The 19,926-nt window shown below is 43.9% G+C and overlaps 2 protein-coding genes across 3 annotated transcripts in view; one reads left to right on the top strand and one right to left on the bottom strand.

The window, feature by feature from the left end:
- Window positions 1-3,094, top strand: part of TTC33 (tetratricopeptide repeat domain 33) — a 39,983-nt gene extending 36,889 nt beyond the window's left edge. For both annotated transcript variants that reach the window (XM_021379822.1, XM_021379821.1), the window contains one exon: window positions 403-3,094. In XM_021379822.1, the coding sequence (XP_021235497.1) occupies window positions 403-753 (351 nt within the window). In that variant the 3' untranslated portion in view covers window positions 754-3,094. The remainder of the gene's footprint in view (window positions 1-402) is intronic.
- Window positions 6,845-18,402, bottom strand: PTGER4 (prostaglandin E receptor 4). Its single transcript, XM_021381167.1, has 3 exons — window positions 18,213-18,402; window positions 17,075-17,995; window positions 6,845-9,020 (listed from the first exon to the last, which is right to left on the bottom strand). Exons 2-3 carry the CDS (start codon window positions 17,903-17,905, stop codon window positions 8,427-8,429), a joined length of 1,425 nt encoding a protein of 474 aa, XP_021236842.1. The 5' UTR covers window positions 17,906-17,995; window positions 18,213-18,402; the 3' UTR covers window positions 6,845-8,426.

The raw sequence follows: 19,926 nt of genomic DNA, 5'->3' as shown, positions 1-19,926 counted from the left end.
GTTTCAGCAACGATGCCATCAGCAACTGCGAAACAGTGGGCTACATCCACTGGTACAGATTTTTATAGGCACAATAATTTTGGCTTCTACTTAATTACGGTATCATTTTTGACACATGAACTCTTTATTTGTACCTTTGTTGCCAAATACCTGGTCTGTTGATTGTGCTTTCTTGTTCCTGGTGTTTTCAGGCACTTGCATACGGTGGTGTTTGGGGATAATGCTGCTACTGAAATTAGAGCTGAGGGAGGATATTCCTCTGAAGTCAGATTGTAGTAAAATCATTTTCTGCTTTGCTTGGATGATATACATAGTTTTTTGTTTTTTTTTTTCCCTGTAAATTTCTGTGATGAAATACGCAGACTTCAAACTTTCCAATCCCTCTTTCTTCCCTGTTTGCAGGCAATCCGGAGTTTTCAGGTTTCCTTACACATCTTTCCAATGAACCCTGAAGTATGGAAGGAGGACCTTTCTTGGGCAAGAAAACTACATGAACAGCAGAAGGCAACAAAGACTGAGGCAGTGCAAGCACAGGCCAAAGGAAAAGAGATTGCACAAGCATCGATCCCAGACTATGACTTCGAAAGTGATGAAATTGTGGCAGTCTGTGCTGCCATTGCAGAGAAGGAGAAAGCTCTTTCAGAAGCTAAAACTGTCGTGATTGTGTCTGCTTCAGGCACAGTAGAGACTGTTACTGAGAAAGAGAACTGCACTTCAACTCCCGATGAATCTGTTTTTATCAGAGCCCGATAGGACAGCCCTGTGGATTGTCAGTACTGCTTCAAATGTCATTTATCACATTGGGTTTTGTTTTTTAAGCAGTAGGGGAGCCTACAAAAGTAAAAGATTGAATTTTTCTGTTGTAAAGTGAAAAAAAAAAGACACAAGTTGTTTTTTAAGAGGAAATGCAAGATTTTGTTTTGAAAATCTCATTAACAAATGTAATGTTAAAACGCTTGACTACATTCTCATGTTGATCTTACCACATTTCATAATTTTACAGGTTAATGTCTACATTTTCTGAGTAATAAATGAACTGTTGTTTAAAATGCAAAAGAAAAAGGGATTTAAAAATATCTATTTCAGTCCTTAATTATTACCATTATTTATCTTCCAGCTATGGTGAACTGTTCTCTGTTATCAGAAGCTTTTATTTTCATTAAGATTAATTTTCTTATGGGGAAGTTTTCTATGAAGCAGAGATGGACTTTTATTTTGCGTTTGTTGTGTCTGTGATAGACCAGGGATCTGATCTGTAGTCAAACAAAATTGGTAAAACCTTTCATGCTGCTTTCAGAGGTGAATGGTTAAATACTTTGGATGAAAGGCAGTGCTGTACCAAACAAGCACCTGAATGCTTAATTGTTATTAAGTGTTTCACCAGAAGAGTGAACATTCAGCTGAGACTGAAACTGGCCTTTTCCTATCTTAAGTGCTAAACTACAAATACCACTGCAAGTAGAACGTTGGGAGTTGGAAATAGATACGTCTGCAGGATACTGTATTTTACTTAGCCTTTCCTTTCCACGTAAGGCTAATCTTATAGAGGGGATCAGTTTACTTTTGACAGTTCTTGCGACCTGCCAGTTAAATTACGGTCTTGGTGAACCAGTTGTTCAGGGCAGCATTGCCTGAGTCTCCATTTTTATTCTTTTTGGATTATAGATGCTGTGATGGATAAACTCAACAGACTTGCTTCCTTAGTCTTCATCTTTGTTTAGGGGAAGGTGGCCACTGGTTCCTTATATGAACTGTTTAGAAAAACAAAATCAGGCAGTTTTCTCTGATGTGCTCTTTGCTAAGACCTCTCTCTTTTCATTGTCAGAGTAGACAGGATAGAGATGATAGTGTCCAGACTGAACTGGATAAAACAGTCTACTGAAGAACTCTCAGAAATTCAGGGTTGGGAACATATTTCCACTTAACTTTTGTAATATTTTGAATGAAAAAAATATTTAAAATAATAGTGAAAACTTTTGAAATCTCTAAATCTTTAATACTTCATTTCTATTTTCAAAATAACACATTTTAAAGAAAATAATATTATTGTTGCCCATATAGCGTCGTGAATTTTGCAGTAGAATGTTTATTGTTGTTGCCCAACTCAGAGCATATTTCAGTTGAATATTGCTAATTCTTAAGAGGACGGTTACATTTTCTGCAGAAATTAGTTATGCTTTTGAAAGACGCAATTGCCACGTTCTTACGTGACTGAGCTTTCATTAATTTTTGAAAATACATGGATTTTTTTTTTAGATCTGTGTACATGCACACATATAATGTGCACTTTTTCACATTTAAATATCCAAAATAATTATAATTACAGTGACTATTAAAAAAAATGTAAGACATCACCATGCTATGTTTTTGTTTATTCATTTCTGAAATAGATTTTTAAATGCTTGTTGAATAGGTGTTGGATTCCTGTTTGAAATGCTCTGTTGTAGAATTTCTTCATCTTTTTTTTTTTTTTCCTAACAAATAATACAATCTGTTCAGCAGTAGAAAGAGTAAGAAGAGTTTGACAGATCTCTTCAAAGAAGAGCCACTCTGTTTGGAGAAAGAAATGTGCAAAAAAGCTGTAAGATGTTTTCTGTTTCCCATTTTGAAGTAGTTCGGCTGTAATCAAATAAATCTTTCCTTTCTTTGTCTTTTATAATTACATCGGTGTTGTGTATTTACTCATATGGAAAGGACTCCCTTCCTCCTGCAGAGGTCATTGTTATCACTGTGTCTGTTTCTGCTGAAACGATTTGCAAAATTACTGTTGACTTCAGTGCTGTTGGTCAAAGCTATGGGAGTGTGCATCTGTACCATCACGCTCAACAGCTGCGTTGGGCTGGAGGGGTTGTTGTTCCAATTCCCAGTACTAAATGTGTTTTTCATTCTGATGTTACTAGGTTATAAATTCTAGGTGTTATCTTGTCAGTAATATCTTGAAACAGATAGTAGATAAGTTGTTGTTACCGTGTTGCTCTTGGGGAGGAAGCTTCACAACTGATATTGCAACCTCTCTCTTTTCTTGTAAGGCATGCCATGTTCTGCATGCACAGGATTTTCTGGATCTGTTTGAATAAAATAATGACTTCTCTGATGTTTAGTGATGCCTGTTTATTCTTTAGATAGTAACAAGAATAAGTGTTACCATTCACCATTTTAGGCTGTTACTCATATAATCAGGTGGCTGCTTCTGTCTTTGCTGGATGTGTTAACTAGTTGTAGTTAAAAAAAAAAAGCCATCTCAAGAAAAATGTTTAATAAAAATAGTGGTAAGCTGTTTTGAGCATCTTAGGAGTATCAAAAAGAGTGTGATACAACAGAGAAAGCCTTTGTTATCAAAAAGGGAAATACACTGCTACTTTACTAACTGGAATTTATTGTTCATAATCATCACTAACAGTTAATGGCTTCAATAACTTCTATATGTTTGTCTTCCATATGAATCATATATGAAAATGCTGAAGTTGAAGGTTGAAGAGGAAGATATACACAGTTGAGGATTTAAATCTGATTTTTTCCCTTTGAAAACATTATATCCTGAAAGAAATACACAATTTTAGAGGGCCATTCATATGCCTTATGTTAGATAAAAATCTTTGGAAGAGTTGAATCAAGGTACTTAATTATTTCCATTGACTACAAAAGAAGCCCAAGTGGCTGACTGGTAGTCAACTTCAAATACTGAAACAAGGTGGATGAATTCCACCCTTACAGACTGAGATAACGATCTTTTAAAAACTGAACACAGGATGGCTGTTTTGAAAGGAATGTCTCCTATCTTATTCTGTTCGCCCACAACTTCAGAGGCAGATGTTGGTGATAGCAGAGGTTGAATCTTCCCATCAAGGGAACAACAGATGCAACAGATGGCAGCAGAGGGGCAGTGTTACAAAACAGCATCTAACATAGTAGTGCGTATAAAGCAGAGGCGTGCCACTAAATTCCTCTATGCAGAAAAAAATGGCACCTGTTGATATTCACTGACACTTGCTGAATGTTGATGGAGAGCTATGAGTGGATGTTGACACAATGAGACAGAGAGTGGCGTGTTTCAGCAGCAGCAATGCCATCATAGCAACGGTGAAACAGTGGGTCACCTCCGCTGGTGCAGATTTTAATGGGTGCAGCATGCAGGCTCTTTGTTCATGGCTGGTGAAAATGCATGACAAGTGGTGGTGACTACGTGGAAAGACAGTGTTCTGTAGCTGAGAATTTGCTCTGTCAAAGAGCTAACGCTGTGTTCTTTGTAGCTATTGTAGTTTCCATAGAAATACATAGAAAGCATTACTTTTGGAGAAAGCTATATAGATTACACAGAGAGAGAACAAATACTTTCTGAGAATATTAGAGGATAAAGTATGGATCAGATAACGATAACTCTAATAATACAATATGGAATTGGATTTTAAAAGTGGTTATGGAAGGCAAAAAAGTGAACTCTGGTCTTCTCATCCCTAAAACTTCCTTGAATAACTGTTGGTGTTTGGGATCAAGATGAGAAAGGTAGCATTGAAAATGTACCTGGCTACATGAGGTTAGTATCCCCCAGATCCTTGTAGTAACGGGAAGAAGGTAAAAGTGAGTGCTGAGTTTTATTTCTGGATCATACAACACCTATGAACTTACATTGGATTGGGGTTCAGAAAAGCATAAGCTTATGGGCTTGGACTGTGCAGATTTACTGTAGATTGGTGTCATATTACCACATTCTCAAGTGGATTGAAGTTCTTGGCCTGTTCAGTAGCAGAAGCTCCATTATGGCAGATAGACTGTCCTTATTTAGGGGGCTGACTTTCTAAGAAAAGCAACTCTAGTAGCTCTTTGAATTTTAGAGGGTAAATGGTCAAAGGGAAAGATTAGAGGTAGGGAGTGAGTGTTGTATTGAGGTTCAATAAGCTTGGCGTTCTGACTTCACTTTATTTTCATACCTGATAAAGCTGACAGGTCTATAACAGGGCCTAGAAGTGGGAAGGTCTGTTGTTACGCAGTAGCTTAAATAGTAAATCTGCTCTAAGTAAATCAGATTTGCAGTTTTGTAGAAGGATATGGGCTGAGAAGTTTCGTAGACAACTTCTTGATGAAGATGATAACTGGTGCCATTTGAAGGTAACGGGTTACATTGATATGGTTATCACTTTGGCATTGCACCTATGGCACTGATTTGTATTAGGTAGCACTGGTGTTGCAGACAGGGGAGATATATAAGCTTGGTTTATACATCTTTCAGCCCACGCTTGGAGCCTAAGTGCACTGTCACTATATCCTACACCTTAAACCTAGACTCAACTGTAATGATAACTTACTACTGATCACAGGTTCAAATTAATTTACAAATCTTCATAGAAACCACTGTCTCCTACCAATACTGGCTCTCATCCTGCTGTGAGTAGGTTATTCACACCATGCCAGAGGACAGGGGCATAAATTGAGTTTAGGTCTGGAGTTCAGGGAGAAGTACAGGTGTGGTGTATAAGGTTTGGTGAAGGTATGGTTTGGGCTGTGTGGGCAGAGGCAGACTGCTGGAAGTAAGGCTGCAGGACTGGGGGTGATGGGACTAACAGGACAGAGTCATGCAGATAAAATTTTGGAATAAGATACTTATGAGCTATGTCTTAATGCATTTTCTATGAACATGTGGAGGACAGGGGAAAATGGATGCAGATGTGAAGATAGACTGAGGGTATATAGATCTCTACTGGAGGGGAGTGGAAAGGGCCTATTATTTATGAGAAGGGAAGCCATTTTGAACATATGAAAACTACTGATACTTAGCAGGAAAATAACTTTTAAACTTTCATGTTAATCTCTGTAGACTTATAGCTTTACTGTTCTATTATTCTAACAGACTTGTTAACCCATGAGAAGCTGAGGAAGAGAATCCAGTAACTTGTCCATGGTCAGTGTGGAGTCAGGATGAGCAGGAGCCAGCTGAGCCGGACTGGCAGGCAAGTGAGGAGATGGCCTGTCACCCTAAACACTGTGCACTTGCTCAGTTCTTTTAGCCAAACTACTTCTGAACACCTATCTGTGTTTGCAGCTGGTTAGCGGCTGCCATTTTGTCTTTGTGCACTGCCGTTTAGTTCTGAACTTTATTATTGTTCACAAGACTTCCCAGTCTGTGGGTTGACTGGGGATTCTTGTTCATTCCTAAAACAACTAGTGCTGATGTTGTGGGCTTGTGAGTCCCGTGCACCACTGATATGCCAGCAGTGCTGTGGGGAGAAGGAAGACTTACCATTCATTTTTGCTAGAAAGCCTCTTAATGGTGGTCTATTCTTGCTCAGAAGTCTATCAGAACAAACTGTTACCCATCAGTAATGCATAGACCTTTCTCATTTAAAAGCTACAGTCTGTCAGGTACTGTTCCCTGTGGGAGTACAGTGTGGGCTGTTTGTTGGTCACTAGTAAGCAGCAGGCCATAGCAAACTGGTTTAATTGCAAAGAATTCAGGCAGATATGTATCTGTAGCTACAGTAGGAACTTCAGAAGCACTGTTCTCCACTTTAATCAGTGCAGCAGTGGCTTCTGCTGCAATATCTGTACAGATATAACGTAACTTCCTACACACAAATAAGCTCTACTGCTCCTCTGCTAGAGGAACATAATAGGCAGGCTGAAGTTTGAGTGGGGGTTTTAATTTTTTTGTTGTTGTGAGAGAAATTTTTGTGGCTGTGTGTCAGTCCTCTGGGATGTTTTCTAAGACGGCTCCTTCTTGCTGATGGTGGTTGTTCTGTGGAGCTCTGGAAACTTCCAGAACCAACTTTGGGAGCAGCTAAGCACAAGGTGTTCCAGAAGGGTGGCCTGTTAAAGCAGGGAGTTGGCACTGATTGTCAGACTCATAAACTTTTCAGCTCAAGCAGAACATTTCCATTTAATTGTGATCTCCAAAATGATTTTGGTCAGTACAACTGCTTAAACATATCATCATCGTAAGGCTCAAGATTTTCATTACAATAAAGCATTTCACATAAGAACACTTTAAGCAGCATAACATGCTTAGTATTTGACAAAACATCCCCAAATACCTGTACAGAATTATTTTAGTAAACAGTATTTCTGGAACAAGATCTAACCTTACAAAATAAAACACCAGAAGTCCTTTTGCCACCGGTTAACAGCTGTTTTTGGTGATGTCTCTTCCATTAAAACTCTAGGAACAAATAATGTACCGGGGTGCAAGACCAGGAGCCGGTTCTATATAACTTACACTTTTAAATGAAGATTCTGCTTCCATGGTTTTGTACGCTTATTTGGTGGAATATCAGATTACAGAGTCATAAAATTCTATTTACTATTTAAAGTAAAATGATAAATGTTATGAAAAAATACCTTTACTACATCAGTGATGCTTTAACTAAAGTGAATATTAAGACTATTAGCCAGGGGTTGAGAGTTTTAGGCCCCCATATTAAAGCACTTCTATACGTCCTTAACTTTACCTATGAGGCGTCTCCCTGGCAGCAGAAGGGCTACTCTGATGGGCATTGTTACGTGTGTGCCTAAGTGTGTGCAGAATGTGGGCCCAAGTACTCAGCAAGGAGCAGATGTGTTTATACACGGAAACATTATCAGCACATAAATAAAATCTGGCTTGTACATACATTGAAAAGGAATATTCTTAACTGAAGATGTGTTTTCTTTTTTCTCAATAGTACATACATTTCCATTTCACTCAAAGTGTTTACATGTTCTCAGCGAAAGAATTATCTTATCAACCGTGAATCTAGCACGGACAACAAATCTAAACCAAGAATGTCTTATCAGCAGGAAATATTGAGGGAAGAGAAGGCTGGCAATCATTTCTATATACCTGGTATTAATAAGAACCCTTCTCACAGAGAAGAATAGACTTTTAAATATTTTCAAACCTGATATATACACAACAGTAAAAATTCACATTTTCATGCTTCAGTGAGACACTTTGAAATCCTACTGCAGGCAGCTGTCAGAGTAGCTCCGTCCAGTTCCTAGTAGTTGTCTCACATTCTGCTCTAGTACCAGAACCTTAGACTCTTGATAGCTGAGCAGCCACAGGAAAACACAGTTCAACCAGATTTGGAAAGAGAAAAGAAAGAAATGAAAAAACAAAGAAAGCAAGAAAGAAAGAAATGAAAAAAAGGAAAAGTGATGGATCTTTCTATTTTGAGAGGCCCAGTAGCTCTCCTGTGTCCCAGAACAAGACATGTTTGTGTTTCCAGTCTCATTAGACCTGTCTTCTACAACTTCTGATGGCAGCGCAAAACACAGTGTCTGTTCCACACAGTCCTCAGTAGTCTGAAAGAAATGTACCCATCACATGGCAAAGAGAAAAATAGCCCTTTGGAGCATAGTTGATCCCCTTTCCACTTGAATAGGTAGAATGCCTATCTATTGCACCAGTTTTCCAATGTACCAGGAAAGATCACCACGGTTGATGCCTTTTGTTGCTATATACACTTCTCTGATAAATTCAGTGTCTCAGTGGGGAAGGTGACCTGGAGGGGGCTGCCCTTGGACGTAGAGCTGGCCCCACCACCAGACCCGATTTCATTCACTAAGAGGACGCTCTCTGAGTCCTGCCCCTGTGAGGAGTCTGAGGTCTCTGAGCTGCGCAGTGTCCTTACGGATGTAGTGTCAGACTGAGCCAAACTTGCGCTGGGGCCTGGAAGCAGCACGCGCCCACCAACACTGCTCTCACTAAACTCTGGGGGATAAAGCAGTGTTTGGGAGGTGCTGCTGATTTCCCGCAGCTCACGGGATATGAAGGAGGGTGACTGACTTGACACAGCAGAAGAGGTCCTGCGACCATCCACGCAATTGAAATTGCTCCCTGAGTGCTGCCTCCGAGCTCCTCCAATTTGGCAGAAGAGACATTTGATCTTCTCAATGGCTTTGCTGAGCACAGTCTTGCGGAGGAGGATGTAGACCCAGGGGTCCAAAATGGGGTTCACTGAGGCGATGCGGATGGCTTGCAGGTCAGGGTTTTGCCTTACATCCCTTACTGATTTGGGCTGGTAGAGCTGGTTCACAAAGACACGGACCTATCAAAACAGAATGGGGAGGAAAAAGGTGAAATTTTACAACTGTATCAGGAAATCAGAGATTATACATCAAAGCACGGATCTCAATATGCAAATACAAGACACAAGAGAAGAGGCTGCCAAAAGCAAGACAGCTGAGATTGGCAACTGTGAGTTTGTTCTTGAAAACGGTAACAAAATTAGAGATGAAACTGCTGTAAATTGATCTTCTGTGCTGCAGGTAGTAAAGGAGTGACATTCTCTTAAACACTCATAATTAATCCTTGAATCTTCAACTTTCGGATGCCGCTTTTACAACTTCCTTGTTAATGGTTATAACCCAGGAACAAAGTATATCCTGCTTCCTTAGTATATCTCAGGTCTTACGCTATATGCAAAGAGGTATCAGAGTCCACTGAAGGGACGTGGCCAAGTGTTTCCTCTGGCAAAGGTCTAATAATTGTGCATTTAGATACAAACTGAAACTCAGGTTATAATCCAGGTATGTTGTTCTCCAGAAACAAGCCCAGAGCTGTTGACTGCCTAGTTTAGAAATACTTCTGGCTGGCACCTGTCCTTACTGAAATTGTTTGTATAACCTCAGTGTCTTGCTTGTTAGAGCACGTTTTGGAAAAAAAAATGAAGCAACAAAAAGAAAGGTCCCGAAGGTAGAAGATTTTTAAAAGGTCAGTATGATTAGATGATTCTAGCGCTGGACAGGAGTGCTCATCTACATGAGCTGGCACTTGGTTCTAATTAGCAAGGCATAAAAATACATAGGAAGTGGTTAAGAATTTGAGATTATGAAGCAGCTGCTAGATGACTATTGAATTAGCACTTCCAATTTACCATGCCTAAAATTTAAGACTACTTAGGATCTTGTCTTCTACACAGAAATGCCTCTTTCAGGCTCTTCCTTGGAATCCAAGAGAAAAAACAGTACCATAGTCCCTACCCTCATTTTGGGGCCACTTTTGTAAAAGCTGCTGTAGGGCACAGTCCAGTTTGTTGATATCAGTTGTTATGTTTCCAATGTCCCTAAGGAGCGTGACGTCATAGGAATGTGTTATGTCTCAAACAGCTATTCTTCATTTTAACAAGACCTATGCAGTGTCCAAAATTTTAGGAAGACCTAAGAAAGCCACTGAAAATAACTGACAATGGATGATGCTGTATTCTTCAAACTCCTTAATTAGATCCCCTAAATCACTTGATATAGTGAAAATCTAGTAGCAAAATTATGGGTGTTTTAAAACCTCCACCTTGGCTCCTAAGATGAGTAAAGTCTGGCCTAGCTATGAGCTTACAGACAAGGAGAAGGACAAACATGTGCCAAACTAAAAAAGCCCTCTCAAGTCATTTTTACTGGAAGCTGTGTTTGTGAAGCTATCCAAGACTGAAAAAAATGACAAAAATCACAATTCTTTTGGAGAAACTTTCCTGCAGCAGAGCAATGCGGTGGTATTCTGCTTGTCAGGATTTAGAGCTTGAGTGCGCCCCAAAGCTACCAGCAAAGTATATTTAAAGCAATGCAGAGTCCTCCTTCAGCAGTGATATGCACAGTATCTCAAATCATTGAATGTGAAGCTGATGATCATCCATATTTGCTTTCTCAGCACTTTCATCCAGGATCCTCAGTAACAAAATCTCCCTGCAGGAAATTCAAAATATGTGAAAATAATGAATTTATACAGCAATATAGTGATCCTTCCCAGTTACTCCCAACACTGCAGGTGGCTGTTTGACAACTAGCTTTTTCTCTGTTAAGCCACAGACACAACTGATGCACATCAAGGAGTATTCCTACACACACACCAATATCTATTTTTGTGGTTTTAGTTTACAGAATCATGGAATCACCAAGGTTGTAAAAGACCTCCAAGATCATCCACTCTAACTGTCCACCTACCACCAATATTTCCCACTAAACCATGTCCCTCAGTACAACATCCAAATGTTTCTTAAACACCTCCAGGGTCGGTGACTCCCCCACCTCCCTGGGCAGCATGCTCCAGTGTCTGACCACCTTCCTGGAGAAGAAATTTTTCCTAATGTCCAACCTGAACCTCCTCTGACACAACTTGAGGCCATTCCCTCTTGTTCTATCGCTAGTTACGTGGGAGAAGGGGACGACCCGCAGTGCACTTTGGTTAGGCTTCACTCGCCACGAGTTTTTTCAGCATTTAGATAGCCTCCAACCTGCAGCCTCTCTCATTTGACACCCACCACTGATGAATCCCGCATACCGCCGGCTGTGAGAACAGCCTCTCAGAGTCTAAGATTCAGACACGGTTCTTCTAGCTGTCACGGGCTTTCCCTACAGAGGCCGTCCCGCAGCGCACCGCCAGGTGGCAGCGCTGTCCCAGGGCAGGCGCTGGACCGGCCGGGCACAGCCCGGAGCGTAACCCTGCACCCCGCGGCGGGGATTCGTTCTGGGCCTCCATTTCTGCTCGCAGAGATGTGGGCTCAGAACCTGCAAAGCAGCAGTCGGGATTCCTTAACGCGCAGGGGCCGGAAAATAAGTTAATGCGACTATGGCACCGGCTGAACTCTGTTCTTGAAATACGCTTGGCCATTTCTCGGAGAATTTTTTCACCTTCAACAAACAACAGAAACAAAAACTGTAAAAGGTTGTAAATACACGAAGGACAAAGTTCTCCTAAGGATTTGACCTGTGCCATAACATTTCTTTCCAAACGTTGCTCCTTTTTCCCCCTTAGGCAAGGGATACACCCCGGAGGTGTGTAAATGCTGGTCTGTGACCCTGGCGCAGGGCCCTGCCTGAAGCGGGCAGACCAAAGGACAGTGCTGTGGGAGTGGAGGCCTTCGAGCAGAGCTCCCGGGAACTAAATGCACTCACTACCAGGAACCAGGCAGGTGCGACAGGCAGGGCTTTCACTGATAAATTCATCCACATCTCAGAGCCAGAACACACACTCTGAAGGGAGCACAGAGAGCAGCTTTGGAGGCCTGAATTTTATTTCTTTTTTTTTTTTCTTCTTCTTCTAACTTAGAGCTACAGTTACACACCAGCAATTTAATAGTGGGATTGTTCTTCTGATAAGCACCAGCTGAAACTGAGGCACTGCCGTTCTCTGCCTGGTGGAGATCAGGGACAAATGCCTCTACGTGCTGACACTGTGGCTAAAAAGAAAAATTTCTAATCGTAAAGCAAGCTGTATGTTACCTCTGCATGCTTCACTTCTTTTTGATATGTGACACGTAGGTGAGAGATTCCTAAAATGAATCTAAGGAAAGCTTTGAACTGCCCCACATCTTTTCTTAGAAGGCCCCCAAAAAGTCACATGCATTTACCAACTCAGACCAATTGCCTGGATTACTTAATAATCACAATATAGTAAAAATTAAACCTGTGTTGGAATGTGGGTTTTATCAATTCTTTACATCCTGGTGAAACATCTACACTAACAGCAAGAGACGTATCCTCTTTCGGCTACAAGTCATCCATTACAGGTTGTAGCATGATAGGGGATAACACCTTGCTTGTTCTAAATAAGCACTCAGAAAGTAGAATATATTGCTATGTTACATTAGCTGATGTTTGAATTTCTCCAGTTTGAAATCCTAATTTAAGAAAAATGCAAATGAGAACAATTCAAATCTCAAAAGAATGAGACTTACACATTACATCCATAGCCACAGAATTCAGGCAACATATTTTGAAAGTATTTGTGGTTTGTTTGCAGTTTTGTTAATCACAGAATGGTTTGGAAGGGACCTGAAGGACCACCCAGCTCCAGCCCCTGCCATGGGCAGTGCCCCTGCCAGACCAGGCTGCACAGGCCCCATCCAGCCCGGCCCTGAGCACCCCCAGGGATGCGGCACCACAGCTCTCTGGGCAGCAGTGCCAGCGCCTCACCACCCTCTGAGAAAAGCATTTCCTCCTAACATCTAACCTAAATCTCCCCTCTGTTGGTTTGAAACCGTTCCACCCTGTCACTATCTGTTCATGTAAAAGGTTGCTCTCCTTCCTATTTATCAGCCCCTTCAGGTATGGAGGCTGCAGTGAGGTGGCCCCGAAGCCATCTCTTCTCCAGGCTAAACAAGCCCAGCTGCCTCCCTCAGCCTTTCTTCACAGGAGAGGTTAAGTAGTGCATTGCCCCATGATGTGTTTAGTTTATACTGAAGCAATAGGTAGTGGTAGGATCACAGTCCTGCATAGTTTGCTGCTTTTCTTTTTTACTAAATACAAACGCAAATCATGATTTCTATTCCTATGAAGCACTATGAAGCGATTTGTATAGTTATCGTCACAGAGTAACTGAAGCAATAATCTCCCCTCATAAAATGTCCCCACATACCGATACGATAAATCTAAAATGGCACAAAGCAGGAAACAAGTTTTTCAACTCTAGAAGCCAGCACCTTCAAGGGCTTAGTGTCTGCTGCAGGAGATGGCCCCGCTACTCAGTGGCTGTGCCTGCCACTGCTGCGGGCTGTGAAAGCCCCTAAGGCTCCGGGGCACCCAAACTAAACCAAATAAAAACCTGAACTTTTATCTCAGCTAAACCTTACATTAGAAACTCTTGACTATTTCATGTCATCGACCACACATACATCCTGAAGCACAGTATTTTATTTTCACTTTCAGTGCAACTCAACAGCATGCAGAGGTCAGGATAAGAAAAAGGTCACATATTTATAAACCTAAGAGTGTCTGACAGACTGCTGGAGCGAACTACACTACAAGCAGCGTGTGCCTATTTACTCTTGAAAGGGCCGGACAGCAATTTCTACTACATTCTTGATGAAGTACCACCTAACACACCTCATTCGCTACTTTTAACTATATCCAATTCTATGTTCTAAAAACACACATTTTTAAAAGATGAAAAGAAACAATGTGAGGTGCAGGCAAGAGGCAGCACACAACTGACACACTTTTCCCTAAACTCCTGTCAGACTTTTCTTCATGCTTTCCAGCCACGTTCTGTACGCTGAGAACGTCAGGTTGTATCAAAAGGTTATTATAGCTAATGTTTTTTTTTTGTTCTTTTTTCCTTGACAGGTCTGATCCACCTTCCATTCTACGTTCATTCAGTGTTTTATACAATCCTCAATAACCTTGCTACAGTGCATGTCAATGTAAGATTTTGCTGATTTTATGAATAAATCATTAAAATGCTGAACAACCCTATTTGTATGCTGAGTGCTGCAGCGTCATTACTGAGAACGGCTGTTCTCTGTGACTCAGCTCACTGCTCTTTAAACACCTTTGAAATCAAGACAAGCCTTTTCCTAGTAGTTCAGGGTATTTAATATATTAAAATGTGAAAATTTTTGTTAAACTCTGATAAACACAGCTCGCTGGACTCCCTCCATCTCCTAATTTATTGTGTTGTGAAAGCATTCACTCTAAAACGTCACAAGTTTGTATCTCGTTCAGAACTTGCTCTGCTTTGACTTCAGTGATAGTTTATTCAGCTGCAATCACCAGTAGGAAATCAGCCCGTCAGAAAATCTCAGTCACAGAGCACCCTCAGAGCCAGCTTTGTGCGTCTGAATCATGCTACCACCTTACTACTCGCATGCTCCCGGTGTCTGCCAGGCTGTGTGTGACAAACAAGCCTTGCAGACTCCTCTGTGGTGTGGGCTCCCCACATTAATTCCAGGGAACTCCTCTGAGTCATAAAAATGTACGTATATATTAGTGATTTTCCCGTCTCTGCTGGTGGCTTTCTCTATAGATTTATAACATGAAGGTGTCACTGCTCAGAGTTTATCTTGGAATGCTTAACCTCTGTCTAGAAGCAGATGGCTTAATACACATGCAGCAGCACATAAAATCATAGAATTGTCTGATCCAGAAAGGACCCATAGAGGTCCAACTGCCCTGTAAAGAACAGGGACACCTACAGCTCATCAGGTTGCTCGGAGCCCTGTCCAGCCTGGTCCTGAATGGCTCCAGGAGCATCATCATGCTGTAACAAAGCATAAATGGCTATGGCTTACTCCCACAGCAGGAGGCTGACAAAAGCTACCCTTACAATGAAGCAATTTAACCATACTGGACTCTGTAATCATGCATCTACAAGTGCTGTAAAACAAAACTTGCTTTTTTCTTTTCCTTGTCGCACATCAGAGGGATATATGAAAACAGTGAAATGACATTCTTTTACTTCATTTTACACACAGAAGTCTGTTGCTTTAGCTGAGAAAAACAACCGCATGTGAACGCTCTCAAGGCAACACCATGCCTTTGTAAGCAGCAGAATCAAGGTCTGAGAGAGTGCAGAACTTTGTCACCTGTGCCTTCACATACCTTCTGCTGCATGTAAGGTTTTCAACAGCCACTGTTTAAATAATAAATCTCTTGCCCCACCCAGGATCATTAATTTTAACTGTCAACAATCTAGCTTCCTTTCTGGTAGCCCCTCCCTCTTTTTCCTTTTCTTTTGGTACATTCTGTAAGTCTCCTAGCTCCTAACATACAGGAACATTTCATTCTGCATCCTCAGCCTTTCTCTAGCTGCTCCTCCAAAGGATGACGTTTCAGCTTTTTTCTAAAACCCTACTGCCAGGGCTTGTCACCTTGTGACCCAATTCCTCCAGTGCTGCAAGTCAGCTTACCCGTAAGGTTTCTGCTGCTGGACTGCGTAACAGTCTGTGCGCGGTTCCTTGATTGAGCACACGCGTGCCTCGCAGACAGCCCGCGCACAGCTCGAGCAGCACGTTTCCATTTCCTTTAGATGACAAGCAGCAAACAGACGGCAAAGTGCTCAGCTATGCCACAGCATGACGTGAAATGACAGTGCTGCAGGAGAGGAGACAGCGCTGGGCGACAGCTGCTGGTGCTCCAGCACAGCCACACTCCACTGGCTCCTGTTTATGTCAGTAATGTGGCAAAACTGGCCTGACCCCTGCAACTACACCCTCCTCTGAACAGGGGGATGGACCTGCTGACCTCTCCAAGTTCTCTGCAGATTATTTCTCTGAACTTCCTCACTGCGCTGTGGCATGGCTGTTTCGCATCCCCTGATGGCCACTCATACATCACACACATCGCAAACCCTCCGTAACACAAGGACTGCAGAATAGCTCCTACCTACACTGAATTCCCTCAAAGCAATCCATCTTCCAACACCACTTTATGTCTAACAATGACTGCTTGGCTCCCTAAACTGTGTTTTGGAAGGTGGCGAGTACGGCAAGCCAACTGTTTGTTTAACATTTCTGAGCCAGGAGGGGAGAGAAGTTTGCCAAGCTGTATTACGGTGGGTGGCACGCGAGAACTGAGCCTCAAGCTAGTGGGTTGTTTTGTCTTCCTTGGAGATAAGGTGGAGGAACAGAAGAAAGTAGGAGCTGCATGCTCAAGTCAATGGCAGTAACTGTACCAGCTGTTGCAGAAAATTAGCAAATGGTTAGTGGTAATTTTGTCTGGTACTCTGGTATTTCTCTAGCTCCATGTGGGCCAGGTTCCTCCAGCTCTCAACTAAAAACGACAGCAACAAGAGGGACTGCTGCTTCCAGCCCTCCCGCAGTGGAGAGCTGCTGGAGGGGTGAAAGTGTGGGATCTTTCCCAGTGGGTTCTTTGGGATGGGAAGCTCAGCTCTGGGTTTGGGTGTAAAGTGTTCTGCACCTTGCTGGTGCCATGTGAACAGAAGGCTCACCTCCTTCCGCATATTAAGGACTGCTGTACCCTTCAGCAACAGCACGTATTTTAGAAATACAACAGGCATCCAGAAGAGGAGACCAGCCCCAAACCTCACTCATCACAAATTAATTTTGGAAGTGAACTTTCAAGTGCCCTCGGCTCTCAGTGAGATTTTTGCTGTGTTAATTCCAGTCAAACAGTGGAAAATTTGTTAAGAATTTTTGGCACTGCATTTCAACCAATCAAAGGAGTCTAGAGCTTGGTATAAACGTAGGTTTTTTCTTGTAAATATAAACCAGTACAATTTTCTATTACCATGCATGTGTGCTAACTGCACTGAACTTATTTTAGGATTTTGCAGCACCATCTAAACATGATTCTGACCTACAGGTACAGAATAGGAGGAGAAAAGACTCAGCGATGTGGATGATGGAAAGAAGGGTTGCACAATGTTACTCACCACCAGAGGAATGGAGCAGATGAGCACCACGAGGGAAGTGGCAATAAGCAGAATAACCATCTGGATCTCTGCTCCGGCCATCCGACGGAAGCTCCGGCGTCTGCGAAAGTCAGATAAGCGGCTGGAGGTGGTGTCTGTCCCCAGCGATGTGCGCCGCATGAACTGGCGGTGCATGCGAATGAGGGCCACGCAGACCAGGATGTTGCAGATCACCGTAACCATGATCAGGAAGGAGCTGAACCCGGCATACATGTATGAATATGCTGCGTGAGTGGCCTTCGTTGCTCGCCAGTCTATGAAACACCAGGTGTAAGGGTACTGCAGGGTTGATCGGCCAAGCCCCATGCTGGGGAGTGCACAGAACAGCACGTTGGAAGCATAGATGGCAAAGAGCGTGAGCCCTGCTAGCTTCTTATCTACGTAGTGGTTGTAGAAATAGGCATGGTTGATGGCCAGGTACCTTTCTATAGACATGGCACAGATAATGCTGAGGCCAGAGAGTCCAAAGAAGAGGAGGATGAAGGAGCTGTACTCACACAGCGCTGGTCCTCCTGGCCAGCGATTCTGCAGGTAAGTGGCGATAGTGACTGGACTCACCAGGCAGGTCCCCAGCAGGTCAGTGACGGCCAGCCCGCAGACCAGCGTGTAGAAGGTGGTCTCCTTCTGCTCCTTCCTGGACTTGCAGAGCACCACAATAGCGATGAGGTTGCCCACCACGCCAAAGATAAACATGACGGTGGGGATGGTGGCAGGCTTGCCGCCCTCGGCGGCACTGGCAGTCCCATTGGCAGAGCCGTTGGCAGGTGGCATGATAGTGGGGTCGAAGGACATGGTGCCCGCGTGCTACTGGTGCGTCGTGGAGAGACAAGAGGGGTCCGGAAAGAGGGAGCAAAGGCAGAACTGGGGAGGGGGCAGCCTAGCCTGAAAATAAAAAAAATCGGATGAGGAAAGAGAAAAGAAAGTCTTGTGGCTTAGTTAAAAAAAAAAAAAAAAGTTCTAAGGATCCGAAGAGGAGCGCCAGGAGAGCTGAGCGCTGCCTCTGCTTCTCCCCACTTCGCGTCGGAGGCGCCCGGGGCAGCGGGGCCGGCCCGAGCGCGGGGCCCGGCGGAGCGGAGCGCGGCACCCGTCCGTCTCTCACCGGCGCCGCGGAGGGCTCAGCGCGGCCGCGGGACGGGGCGGCTCCAGGTGCCGGCGGGGGCGGCGTGGGAAGATCCGGAGCGCGGTGGGCGCCGCTCAACCCCTCCCTTTCTCCCTCCTTTCCGCCGGCGCTGCGCTGCGGTCCGGGGCGCGGGCGCCGTCTAACTCCCCGCGGCGCTCCCGCCGAGTTTCGCCGCGGAGGGCGGAGGCGGCCGGGGCAGTCGGCGCCGCTCCTCCCCGCCCTCTCGCCCCATTGGCCGCGCCGCGGAGGGCAGGTTGCGCGGGGCCGGGCGCGGGCGCCTCCGCCCGGGGCTGGCGGCGGGGCGAGGCGGGGCGAGACTGGGGGGGCGCGGGGGGCGGCAGGGACCGTGGGGCGCGGGCGGGACGGGAGGCACCTGCCCGGCTTCCCGCGGCTGAGCGGTTGCCGGCAGCCCCTGCCTGGCTTGCAGTCGGTGGCGGCGAGGGTTCCTCGCACCGTCCCCTGGAGGAAGCCGTGTCCCGGCTGTGTCCCGCGGGCCGCAGCCACAGGGATGGCAGCTGGGCGAGTTACCGAAGCGATAAGCGCAGGTAGAGCCAGGCCATACCGCAGAGCAAGCGCGCAGCAGATACTCTTGCATCAGAGCAGCGCGCCTGGTATCTCTTGCTGCTAGCCATCGCCTCTCCTCGCAGCCTGTCGTCGATGTATTGCTTACAGCTGGTTTCAGAGCTGTGTTAATTGCGTTACTGAACACAGAAGGGTGTGTGTGCGTGTGAGGGACCTGCTCGTACGTTTGTGTCAAGCACTTTTTTTAGCTTCACCATGAGAAGACCACCTACAGAGTTGGCAATCGAGTTATATTATCCAGCAGAGCCTCCTTATTGGTCATCCTCCACGTGGGCTGTTGGAGGAACAAAAACTTTAATATGACGCCTGTCTGGTGACATTCACACAAGGAGTGATGTTTGCTGAGTCCCTGGAGCAGAATTGTCAACAAAAAGCTTGCACTGCAGCAGGCACATACCTGCATGGTGTTCCTCCTAGGGAGGATGCTGTAATGTCAGGTCCGGAACGTGGTCATCAGAGCGTTACACCGCATCCGACACCTGGGCTCGCCTGGCCGTGTGTCCTTTCTTTTACACTAGATGATATCAGCTGCTGCAAAGGATACAAAACCTGTACCCCGAAGCATGAAATTTATATCCTTACAAGAACCTCTTTTCTGATGTACAGGCAAAATGAGTTATAAAAGTTTCATCCTCTCTTCACTATCCTCCACTTCCCTTTTTCTTTTTAGACCTGTGACAGTAATGATGTCTTAACATATCAGTGGCAAAAGCACTGTCAGAGCAAGATATGTGAGACTGCATATTGAAGGGAAGAGGGCGAATGATATCAGTTTTCAATGTTGTGTGAACAGACATGAAGAAAAAAATCAGTTTTTATGATCTCGTCATTCAGTTTTGTAGTATTGTTATCTTGCTGCTTTGGAAATAAAGTTCATTCTTAGGAAGAGTTGTTTCAAAACAACAAATAGGCTGTATTAGTGGTTCTGAGGTAATAAATTGGATGTTATTTATTTGGCTGGTATGACAGCTGTTCAGGCTTTTCCAAATTGGAAAATCATTCTGTCATAAGCATAGAGCTGCATGTGGGAGGAGAGGTTGCTCAATTAAGCTTGCCTAATTGTCAGAAACAAATTATAAGCTGCCCAAAATACTTCCAAGGGAAAGCACTG

This window comes from Numida meleagris, chromosome Z, assembly GCF_002078875.1.
Source record: "Numida meleagris isolate 19003 breed g44 Domestic line chromosome Z, NumMel1.0, whole genome shotgun sequence".
Lineage (NCBI taxonomy): Eukaryota > Metazoa > Chordata > Aves > Galliformes > Numididae > Numida > Numida meleagris.
Note: the sequence above shows the minus strand (reverse complement) of the source record. Positions and strands in the feature narration are given on the sequence as shown.